Source organism: Pteropus medius, unplaced genomic scaffold, assembly GCF_902729225.1.
Source record: "Pteropus medius unplaced genomic scaffold, Ma_sr-lr_union100, whole genome shotgun sequence".
Classification (NCBI taxonomy): Eukaryota; Metazoa; Chordata; class Mammalia; order Chiroptera; family Pteropodidae; genus Pteropus; species Pteropus medius.
Genome location: NW_024354886.1, coordinates 1,598,617 through 1,610,800, shown reverse-complemented (window position 1 = coordinate 1,610,800; position 12,184 = coordinate 1,598,617). Strand labels below are relative to the sequence as shown.

The 12,184-nt window shown below is 38.1% G+C and overlaps 1 protein-coding gene across 2 annotated transcripts in view; it reads left to right on the top strand.

The window, feature by feature from the left end:
- Nucleotides 1–12,184, top strand: part of DNAH8 (dynein axonemal heavy chain 8) — a 310,080-nt gene that overhangs the window by 206,642 nt on the left and 91,254 nt on the right. For both annotated transcript variants that reach the window (XM_039856088.1, XM_039856089.1), the window contains 3 exons: nt 3,941–4,108; nt 4,625–4,840; nt 7,688–7,825. In XM_039856088.1, the coding sequence (XP_039712022.1) occupies nt 3,941–4,108; nt 4,625–4,840; nt 7,688–7,825 (522 nt within the window). The remainder of the gene's footprint in view (nt 1–3,940; nt 4,109–4,624; nt 4,841–7,687; nt 7,826–12,184) is intronic.

The window sequence follows — 12,184 nt, the reverse complement described above, 5'->3', positions numbered from 1 at the left end:
TTTCTTCTGCGTGTGCCTTATCTCCTTTCTCCTTTGTGAATTTGGATCTTTGAATCCTCCCCTTTTCAGTCATTGTTATCTCAATTTATTTCTATGTATGCCGAACGTTCATTACTATCTTACTATAGCAATTCTCTTATTATTATTTAAGCTTATGTTGCCCTGTTCTTAGTAAGGGTTGCACTCCTCTGCTTCTGTTTGCCTGATAGTCACTTTACTCCTAATTATGTATTTTTGTTGTTGTTATTTTGTTTTAGGTGTGCTGAACCCTTTCAGAATTTTCTGTAGTGCAGGCCTCATAGTGGAGAATTCCCTCAATTTTTGTATGTCTGGAAAGGTCTTAATTTCTCCTTCATATCTAAAAGAGAGCTTAGCTGGATACATTATTCTAGGCTGGTAGTTCTTTTCACTTAATAGTTTAAATATTTGATTCCATTCCTTCTGGCTTGTAAGGTTTGTGCTGAGAAGTCTGAGGATAACCTAATGGGCTTTCCTTATAAGTTACCGTTTTCTTCTTCCTGGCTGCCCTGAGAATTCTATCTTTGTCGTTGATTTTTCGATAACTTTAATACAATGTGTCTTGGTGAAGGCTTTTTTGGGTTGAGATAATTGGGTGTTCTGTTGACTTCTTGAATTCCAAACTCCAGCTCATTCCTTAGATTTGGGAAATGCTCGTCCACTATTTGTCCGAAAATGCTTTCTAGTCCCTGCTCCTTTTCCTTGCCTTCAATAATGCCCATTATTATGTTTTCTCTCCTGATGGTATCAGCTAATTCTTGTATTTCTCTTTCATTATTTTTAATTCTTTGGTTTCTCTCTGCTTCCTTCTGATTTATTTCTAGATTTCTATCTTCAGTATCACCGATCCTTTCCTCCATTTGGTTGACTCTATTTCCTAAGCTTGCTATTTCACTTTTCAACTCTTGCAATGTGTTCATCTCCAGAAGTTCTATTTGGTTCTTTCGAGGGTTTCAATTATCTTGCTCTGCTCATCTAGTTGTTTTTTCAATTCCTGAAATTGTTGATTTGAGTTGTTTTGGATCTCATTGAGTTTTTTCAGAAGTACCATCCTGAATTCTCTGTCATTTAAGTTGCATATTTCTATGTCTGTAAATTTATTTTCTGGAGATTTTTCTCTTTCTTTCTGAGATGTCTTGTCACCTTGGTTGTTCATGGTGTTTAATGGACTATTTCTGTGCCTAGGCATTAATGGAAGTGTATACTGTTGTTTTTCCAGAAAGAAGATTTATTATATAAAAGTCTCTCTTTAGCCTGCTGCAAAGAAGGTGCTTTTCTTTTAGCTTCAAGTAGGTGGCGTCTCAGCCTCTTAGATCCTTGCTTTATATAAAGTCTAAATAATGTCTTTTTTATTTTCTTGTAGATATTTAATCACACTCGCTACTCTTTGTTTCAGTCCCTGTCAGTGTTAGCAACAGTTTCAGTAGCATTTGCTCAGATTCCCTGGGGCTCTGCGGTGTTTGGTCTCAGAGTGTATGGGGGAGGGGCCCTCTGGGTTGGGAGTTGAAGTCTACTACTCAGCCCAGTTTTGCAAGCGGGGGCTGTTAAAAAACAACTGTTGTTTCTCTGTGGTCCTGTCCTGTTTCTCTGCTGTCTGCCTTGGCGACTGGGCCCTGCTGCCGGCTATGTAGAAGTCATGGCACTTCAAGGCAGGGCTGTTCAGGGACGGTGCCGCGCCCTCTCTCTCCCCCACCCCCATGCCTGCAAGGAGCTCTACAGGCTGTGAGAGTTAGCTTCAGCCTTGACAGTGTTTGCTCAGATTCCCCTGGGGCTCCGTAGTGTCCGGTGTCAGAGGGTATGGGGGGAAGGGCCTTCTGGGGTGGGAGTTGGAGGCTGCAGCTCAGCCTTGGTTTTGCAGCTGAGGTTGATAAAAATCAACTGTTGTTCTCTGCGGTCCTATCCTGCTTCTCTGCTTTCTGCCCTGATGACTGGACCCTGCTGCCACTTTCATAGAAGTTACAGCATTTCCAGGCAGGGCTGTTCAGGGAAGTCGCCACACCTTCACCCCTGCCCCTCTTCCTGGAGGAAGTTCTGGAGACTGTGAGAGGCAGCTTCTTTATTTCTCCAAGTCCACCGCCTGACACCCGGGGTTCTGACCTGTGATAGTTCTTATGTGCAGATCCCACACTCAGATGTGCTGGTGTGCAGTTTGGGTGTTTTTTGTTCAGTTTTAGATGTTCAGCTTATTGTTGTTTCAAGGAGAGAGATCTGAGGACATCTCTCACTCTGCCATGTTTTCCCAGAATACCTGAATTGAATTCTTAATGTGATTTAGAATCTCTGAGTCTGGAAATAATATATTCATTGATTAAGTTTTCTAGGTTCTAATTTTTTTTAAGTCTTCACTCCCATAACTCACTATTTTCATTCTGTAAATCAGCCTTCCATGAGAACTGAGAAGTAATGCTAGTGTTTACGGCCTAACCTGTAGCACAAGGGTTTAGATTATATAGAAAGCTTTCTCAGTTCCTCCCATGTTTTGTTAAGATTATGTTATTTGCCTTTTGGAAATTCCCATGTGGTTCCTGTTGCTCTTAGGATAAAGTCCTGAGCTAGGCATCCACAGTTGTGAGGCAAGGGGGGCACAGTTTCAGAAGCATTTGCCTTTCATGACCACTACTTCATAGATATATGACTTGGCGTAAATTTACTTAATTTTCTTGAGTCTTCATGGGGATTATAATTCCTCATTGATCCTTGAAGGATCAATGTAAGTATTAAAAGTAATGGATATAGTTTGCTGGGAAAAGTACTCAATAAATAGTGCTGCTGCTGCTGATAACCTGGCTTCTATTTACTCCTTGAACTCTTATCATCTGTCCTTACATACAGTATGAATCGACCATACAGAAAAACCTATAGGCTTCTGGAAGAATCATAAGCTGTTTAAATGTGTTTCTCCCTCTGCCAGAAATGCTTTTCCTAACCTTCATTACCAAATAAGAGCCATTCTTCAAGACTAGGCTCAGACCTCACTCTTTCCAAAAGGTTTTTGGATCTTCCCCTCTCTTTTATTTTCCTATACACCCTATGCTTCTATTGTGATAGATAACCCTAAAACTATGAGGACAGGGCTATTTTTGATTTTTGTTTGTTTTAAATGGGAAAATTCCTGTAGTTGTTATATAAATGAAAAAATTTATGATAATCATTTAATAAAATTGTGACAATGACCCGGATACATCCCCATTCCCTTCATGGGTCCTATGATAAAGGGGGGGGAGGGAGAGAGAGAGAGAGAGAGAGAGAGAGAGAGAGAGAGAGAGAAAGAGAGAGAGAGAGACAGACAGAGAAAGAGAGAACGAGAACTGAACCAAATGAGTCTTAGGAGATTTTATAGCTGATGTGATATCTTAGTCTTTCTTGCCTTGAATGTCAGGTAATGACTTATTCCAAACTCAGCTTGCAGATTGAAACTTGCAAAAATATTTTTATGAGCCATATGTTATAACTTCTCTCATCTTTGAATTCTTTACCTTTTCGTAGACAGGGTGGCCCTCAAAATGGGGACTGAAGGTGAGGCTTCTGATATTCAAGGCCTTGCTTCTCTTTTAATATCTGTACATAATTTAGACTCTGTGCTTTGAAGGTGCAAGTTACCTAAATATTACACATCAGTGAGGTTTGTTGCTATGAAGGTCTGGGGTGGTGGGCAATGAATGGAAGTGATATTCTAAAGAATTACTTGAGGGCAACAGAGGGAAAAAGAATTAAAATAAATAAACAAAAATCCAAGAATAACTATGGAAGAGCCATGAGGAAAAAATCTTGGAATGCAGAACCTTGAGAGGGATAATGCTAGGGTTTGGGGAGAAAATACATTAAATTAAAGTTTTCTACTTTAATTGTTTTAAAGTATTAGATTTCCATACGACTGTGAATACTAAGTAAAAAATATATTGATTTCTAACCCCACATGCAGACTATCAAACCAAATGATATTGCCACAGTCAGGAAACTTGCAAAGCCTCCACATCTTATTATGAGAATCATGGACTGCGTCCTGTTACTATTTCAAAAAAAAATTGACCCCGTTACTATGGATCCAGAAAAACCTTGCTGCAAGCCATCATGGGGAGAGTCATTAAAAGTAAGCGAAATCTACCTTTGAAGACTTATGAGGTGCATCGGGTGTCCTCATCCTAGGACACTCAACATAGACCAGACAAGCTGGCAGACAAAAATCAATCATTGTGTATTTAATAGTTTATCTTAATCGGCATCTCCCAAAATGTAAGTAGGGAAATATTTTAAAACTGAATGCTTTCTTTTTATAAAATCTGTTCAGAACCAGTGGCTAGTATCGGCACAGTCTTGATGACAACCCAACCTAGTCTCCAAAAGGGAGCCTGTGTGGTTGGTGGCATTTAAATGCACTCACTTGATAGGAAACTTAGGTAGCTTTTATTTTTACTCTTTCACCATGGAAATGGGAAGATAGTCTACAGTTTACAGATTTAGGTTGACTACTGCCATCGTCTTGATTTGTATGTTTAGAGCAAATCAGGTGTTATTTCTTTGAAAAAGTTCAATTTAGAAGTACACACTAACTTAGAGAGAATTTATTTTCTTCCAGAATTTACAGGTTGTAATAACTGTTTTTCAGTTGATGAGTGCAACAGGATTCCTGTGGAGCCTTCAGCAGTTCCCCAAGGACACCATAAATGAAGAGACTGTTGAATTACTACAGCCATATTTTAATATGGATGATTACACTTTTGAAAGTGCCAAAAAAGTCTGTGGAAATGTGGCTGGTCTGCTGTCTTGGACACTTGCGATGGCAACATTTTATGGTATCAATAGAGAAGTGTTGCCTCTGAAGGTAAATGTTTCCCTCCTTCTCCCAGTAAATCAGTGTTTAATAAAACCAATCATCAGTATTACTGCTATTAAAAGACAAAGCGTAATTTCAACTAATAATGGTAGACGTCCCCGTTACCAAACTTTTCTTTTTTCTGCATGTCCTCTTGCAGTTTCTGATTCTTTTTACATGTTACATGTTTCTTGGCATCTCAGACAAGAAATGGAAACCAACTTGTTAACTTAAACAGGGAATGAGTTTATCAGGAATAATAATCCAGTTTCATAAAAGAAAACTTGCCATTTCTTTAGTTTGGAGATGAGGTTTAGAAACTGAATTTGATTGCTATATTCCGAACAAAATTTATAAAAATTAGGATCAATACCTAGAATGTTTTAAATTTCAAAGATAGAAAAAGAAACTTATATGCATCTAAGAAACAAACAATCTAACAAAATTTAAAAAGATGCTTACAGAAGAAGAGAAATCAGGATGTCACAGAAGTCCCACAATCCTAAACACTAGAAAATAATGAAAAAACATACAGAATATTGAGGAGGAAATTGCTGGGGTCCAAGAATTTAGTGATGCTACCCTTTTTTTATAAGGGAACAAAAAGACATTTTCAATGATGGAACTTAAGTATTGAAGGATAAACACACACACACACACACACACACACACACACACACACCCCCTATATTGGGCCAGACTGTCCTTCATGTCTGAGGGGACAGAGAGACATTCTCAGGAGTGCAAAAGAATCATAAAATATACTACCCAGACAAACACTGCTCTCACTGCCCACCCCTAGCCCCGTAAAGCTAAAAGAGTTGAAAGTAGTTGCTCTGTGGCATGGAAAATAGTGAGTAGGTGGGCAGGGGGTTACTGGTTTTTATAATAAGCCTTACAAAAGTGATTGCCTTTTTAAACTCTGTGCTTTGAAACAAATAGAAAATAAATAAAAAATAAGAAAGGTTTAACAAAGGGAAATGATAAGAAAATGTAGCAAATACACTCAAACTAAAAGATACCAACAGAGAAATGTTACTACAAATGTAGAATTCAAGAAGAAAAGCACTTGTAAAAGCTATTATTTTTTATTGATAAAAATTTTGATTCATGGTGAAACAATTGTAATGTGTTATGTAATACATAAGATATTATCAAGTTACATAAAGCAAAATCTATTAACATTTTAGGTGTGGATGAATAAAAATACTATTGTAATTTGAGATTGTGGCACATAATATCAATCTACCACTGATCTGCTAGACATAGCGGTGGCTTTACAGGTGTGCGACCTGTGCACACAGGGTCCTATGTTTAGGAGGTCCCATGCTTGGCTTAATGCTCTGCTGTCACCCTCATGAAGTTCTTAATAATTTTTTAACAAGGGATCCCACATTTCTATTTTGCACTGGGCCCTGCAAATGATATAGCCAGCCTTGAGTATGTATAAGTTAATAATTATTTAGAGATTTTTATACTATATTATTTTTAAGGTTGAATCACTACATTGAACTTGCTTCAGTATAAACAAAGAATATGAAATTATTCCTAGTGTCCAAGAAACACTTTACAAGAATTGATTGTATTCAATGTTAAAAAGAAGACCTTGATTCAGTTCCCATAAACAAAAATTGCTGAGGCCTCATTCTCTGACAATAAGCAACAAAATGAGAAAGTTTACATTAAAAAATTAGTCAATTTTATTCAGAAAATGATGACAAAAAACCAAAGCTTTTGTGATGTGGCCAAAATGGTACATTCTTAGCACTTAAATGATTCAAAGAAACTAAACATTCCAGTACGTATTTACTTATAAGAACACATACATGCAAAATTTGAGGAAAGCAGAATAGAGCTAACAAAGATAACATTAAAAATCGGAGAAGAGAAAAGTAGCAGAATTAATGAGTAAATCTAAGAACTGGTGCTCTGCTAAAACAAAATACATGAGCTATGTTCTTGGAAAATCTAATCAAGAAGAAATTGTAGGAGAACAAATGAGAATAGGAAGATTAATCCATATAATCACAAATGTGTAGATTTAAGTAATTAAAAAGCAAATTTTACACAGTTATGTAGATACATTAGAAAATCTAAATTAAATAAAAATTTCCTGGGAAAAAGGGCTAAATTCAAATAAATGAAATATCGAGAAAGAGTGAGAAAGTTATCAAGAATCTTCTACCCCAGAAGGCTCTGGGGCTATCTAACTTTGCTGATTAATTACTTTAAATTTACAAGAAACATAATTAACATGTTGTAGGACTGAGACAAAAGATGAAAAACTACTGTTGCAGTAATTTTACTTCAAAGAATCTTTGCTAAGGAAACCATCCAAAATGTTTACATACTCAAAAGTATTTATCACAGCATTATTTATAATAATTAAAACTGAGAGGGAAAAGGAAATGCCTAAAAGTATGGAAAAGGTTAAATAAATGATGAGACATCCAAATTGTGGGTTATGTTGTAGCTACATAACTAATGTTTGTCAGAAGGTGTTTAAGGATGTGGGAAAATGATTAGACTAGATTAGATGGAAAAAAGAAATCAAAATTCCAGTTATTACTTCTTAACACAATACTCACAGACTACCTCTGGTAAAATCATAGGTAATTTTTGTTATTCCTATACATCAGTGCATTTTCCATGTTTTCTATGTTGAACATTAATAATTAAAAGAATAAAAGAACTATCTCTAAGACCCTCTACCTCCCTAGCTGAGAACACTGAAATGGGCGACTTCATGCCACCTAGGGCAAAAATTATATAATTTATGTTATTATTTACCAATTAAAATCACAAATGTTTTGCACTAATACAGCTCTTCACTAATCTCCTCTTCTTCCTTTTAAGGCAAACCTGGCCAAGCAAGAGGGCCGTTTAGCAGTTGCTAATGCTGAACTGGGGAAGGCACAGGCACTGCTTGATGAGAAGCAAGCCGAGCTGGATAAAGTACAAGCAAAATTTGATGCAGCAATGAATGAGAAAATGGTGAGATTAAATACACAAAATTGCTGAAATGATATACTGAAATTTAACACAAGTTTGTGCTGTATTTAGAAATTAGGCAGATATTTATGATGAAAATAAGATTTATCTGAATGCCCTTACTCATTGGCTATGTTTTCTTCTAGGAGTTTTATGGTTTTGGGTCTTATAATCAAGTCTTTGATCCATTTTGAGTTTATTCTTGTATATGGTATAAGAAGGTGGTCCAGTTTTATTTTTTTGCATCTATCTGTCCAGTTTTCTCAGCATCATTTATTAGACCGTATATATACCCCATTGTATATTCTTGCCTCTTTTGTCATAGGTTAAATGACCATATAGGTGTGGGTTTATTTCTGGGCTCTCTATTCTGTTCCATTGATCTATGTGTCTTATTTTTATGCCAGTACCATGCTGTTTGGGTTACTATAGCCTTGTAGTATAGTTTGATATCAGGTAGAGTGATACCTCCAATTTTGTTCTTTTTCTCAAGATCACTATAGTTATTCAAGGTCTTCTGTGGTTCCACATAAATTTTAGGATTATTTGCTCCAGTTCTGTGAAAAATGCCATTGGTATTTGATAGGGATGGCATTGAATTCTATAGATTAGATCACCAAAAAAAACCAATCCAATTAAAAAATGGAAAGAAGACCTGAATAGATATTTCTCCAGAGAGGATATACAGATGGCCAACAAACATGTGAAAAGATGCTCAATGTCACTAATCATCGGAGAAATGCAAATTAAAATGACAATGAGATATCACCTCACACCTGTCAGAATTGCCATCATCAACAAATTAACAAACAACATGTGTTGGCGAGGATATGGAGTAAAGGGAACCCTCATGCACTGTTGGCAGGATTACAGTTGGTGCAGCCACTATGAAAAACAGTTTGGAGGTTCCTCAGAAAATCAGAAATAGAACTACCTTGGGGGTCTGATCAAGATGGCACAGAACGTAGATGCTGTGCTCGCTTCCTCTCATGACTACACCAAAATTACAGTGAAACTACAAAACAACCATCACTGTGAGTCCCTGAGGTCTGGTTGAACAGAAGTCCTACATGGGAATATACAGAAGAGGTCACTTTAAAACTGGTAGGGGGGATAGAGACATGAAATGGGCCGGTCTCACAACTGCAAGTGGCAATCGAGAATCAGGAGGGCTATCTTGACTGCAGAACTCTATCCCCAGAGGAGTGAGGGGTCCCAGCTCCACACTGGGCTCCTCAGCCCAGGGTTCCAGTGCCGGGAAGAGAAGTCTCCACTGCTACTGGCTGTGAAATAAACAGTGGAGATTGTGGCTGGGTGAGACAGAGGGCTGTAGGAGTTGTAGACATTCCTCTTAAAGGGCCTGTGCATGGACTTACTTGGTTATAGACTCACTTGCTGTGAGCTCCAGCACTGGGGCAGCTGCTTGAAGAGTGCCAGGGATACACGGGGAGGAACTGGGTTGTCTGGCTTCACGGTGAAGGCTGGAGAGGCGGCTTTCTCCTGAACAGAAGTGCTGGGAGAGTCCATGGTTCCTTTGTTGAGCCCTAACCCCTCTCAGTGGGTGGACCCTGGCTAACACAGGTTGCTCTGCTCAGGTGATTCCCTGAGACCCTGCCTCTCCCAACTTGGGCCTACCCAAGCCGCTTCCAGTGATTTATTCTATACAAATGCGTGTCTTGGTTCATGCTGTGGACTTTCCTAAAATCTCTCAAAGGCTCGCAAAACCCAAAGAAGCAATATTTGGCCTCAGCGTGCCCCGTACCTCTTGCTGAGCAGCTTAAAGCCTAGCACTAGTAGCAGCCAGCCTTGGTTCCTGGCTTGGACTCTCGAGGCACGTATAAGGCCAGCATGGGCGGCAGCCATCTGTGGATTGCTTGGTGACTCTTACCAGGTGGCCCTGGATGTGCACAGGCTGCAGCTGAACTGTGCCTAAAGCTGGGCCCCTCCCAGGAGGTCCTTGGGCCAGCATACCTAGTGGCTTGCTTCGACCAGCACCAGAGCCAGAGAACCATTCAAGGAAGCATCAGAGAAAAACACGCTAAAAGAGCAGACTGGGCAGACACCAGAGCCCTGCTAACGTGAATCCTACTCCGTAGGGTTGGCCCCTCACCGGTTAATCCTCAAAACCAATCAGCTTGAGGGTCAATCCCTCCCACTGAAGTGAAAATAGCAACCAAAGATAAACCACAACAAGAGGGCACACGCAACACACATAAGGGACACACCTGGAGCATCTGGCTGAGGTGACCAGGAAAGACTGCTCCACTGGGCCCACAGGACACCTACTACATAAAACCACTCTACTAAGACCAGGAGATGTAGGAACTCTACCTAATACATAGAAACAAATACAGGGAGTTAGCCAAAATGGGAAAACAAAGAAACATGTCTCACATGAAAGACAGAGGAAAGCTCCAGAAGAAGAACTAAATGGAGACAAATAATTTAGCAGATGGTTATAAAGAGACTCAATGAACTTAGAGGAAGAGTGGATGAACTCAGTGAGAACGTTAACAAAGAGATAGGAAACATAAAAATGGAGATGGAAAACATAAAAGAGAACTAGTCAGAAATGAAGAATACAATATCTGAGATGAAGAGGACATTAGAGGGAATCAATAGATTGGATGAAGTGGAGGGTTGAATCAGCAATTTAGAGGATAGGGTAGCAGAGGACACTCAATCAGAACAATAATAAGAAAAAAGAATCCAAAAAATGAAGTAGTTTAAAGAGCCTCTAGGACAACATTAAGTGTAACAATTTCACATCATAGGTTACCAGAAGGAAAACAGAGAAAGGAATTGAAAAACTATTTCAAGAAATAATAATGGAAAAATTCCCTAGCCTGGTGAAGTAAATAGACGTACAATCCCAGGAAGCTCAGAGAGTCGAAAACGAGATGAACCCAAAGAGGCCCACACCAAGACATATGATAATTAAAATGCCAAAGGTTAAAGACAAAGAGAGAATCTTAAAAATAGCAAGAGAAAAGCAATTAGTTACCTACAAGGGAACTCCCATAAGTCTGTCAGCCAATTTTTCAACAGAAACTTTGCCGGCCAGAAGGGATTGGCATGAAATATTCAAAGTGATGAAAAGCAAGGACCTACAACCAAGATTACTCTACTCAGCAAAGATATCATTTAGACTCGAAGGGCAGATAAAAAGCTTCCCAGATAAGTAGAAACTAAAGGAGCTCATCACCACCAAACCAGTATTATACAAAATGCTGGAGGGACTTCTTTAAGAAGAAGAAAAATGTATCAAAAATATGAATAATAAAATGGCAATAGCTGCCTATCTATCAACAAGTACTTCAAATGAAAAATAATTAAATGCTTCAATAAAATATAGGGTTGCTGAATGGATAAGAAGATAAGATCCTTACATATGGTGCCTACAAGAGACTCACTTTAGATCAAAAGACACACTCAGCCTGAAAGAAAGAGATGGAAAAAGATATTTCATGAAAATGGAAATGAAAACAAACAAACAAACGAACAAAACAAACCTAGAATAGCAATACTTATACCAGACAAAATAAACTTTAAAACAAAGGCTATAACAAGAGACAAAGATCCAGTAGTCCCACTTCTGGGTATTTATCTGAGGAAACACCAAATACTACTTTGAAGAGACATGTGCGTCCATATGTTCATTGCAGCATTATTTAAAATAGCCAAGATATGGAGGTAACCTGGGTGTCCATCAATGAATCGATGGATAAAGAAGAAGTGGTACATATATACAATGGAATATTAGTCGGCCATAAAAACAAACAAACAAACAAACAAACATAAATAAATAAATAAATGAGCTATCTTACGACCAGTAGTTTCACTTCTGGGTATTTATCTGAAGAAATCCAAAACACTAATTTGAAAAGATATATGCACCCCTATATTCACTGCAGTGCTATTTGCAATAGTCATGATAAGGAAGCAACCTAAATGCTCATCAATAGAGGATTGGATAAAGTTGTGGTACATATATACAATGGAATATTACTCAGCCATGAAAAGGAATGAAATCTTACCATTTGCAACATGGATGGACCTAGAGGATATCATGCTAAGTGAAATAAGTCAGACAGAAAAAGATAAATACCATAGATCTCTTTTATATGTGGAATCTAAAGAACAAAATAAGTAAACAAACAAAACAGAAACAGAAACAGAAACAGACTCGTGGATGTTGAGAATAAACTGGTGTTTACCAGATAGGAGATGATTTGGTGAGGCTAAGTGTAAAAGGTGAAGGGATTGAGAAGTACAAATTGGCAGTTTCAAAATAGTCATGGGGATGTGAGGTATAGCATAGGGAATATTGTCAATAATATTGAAATAACTGTATAGTGTCGA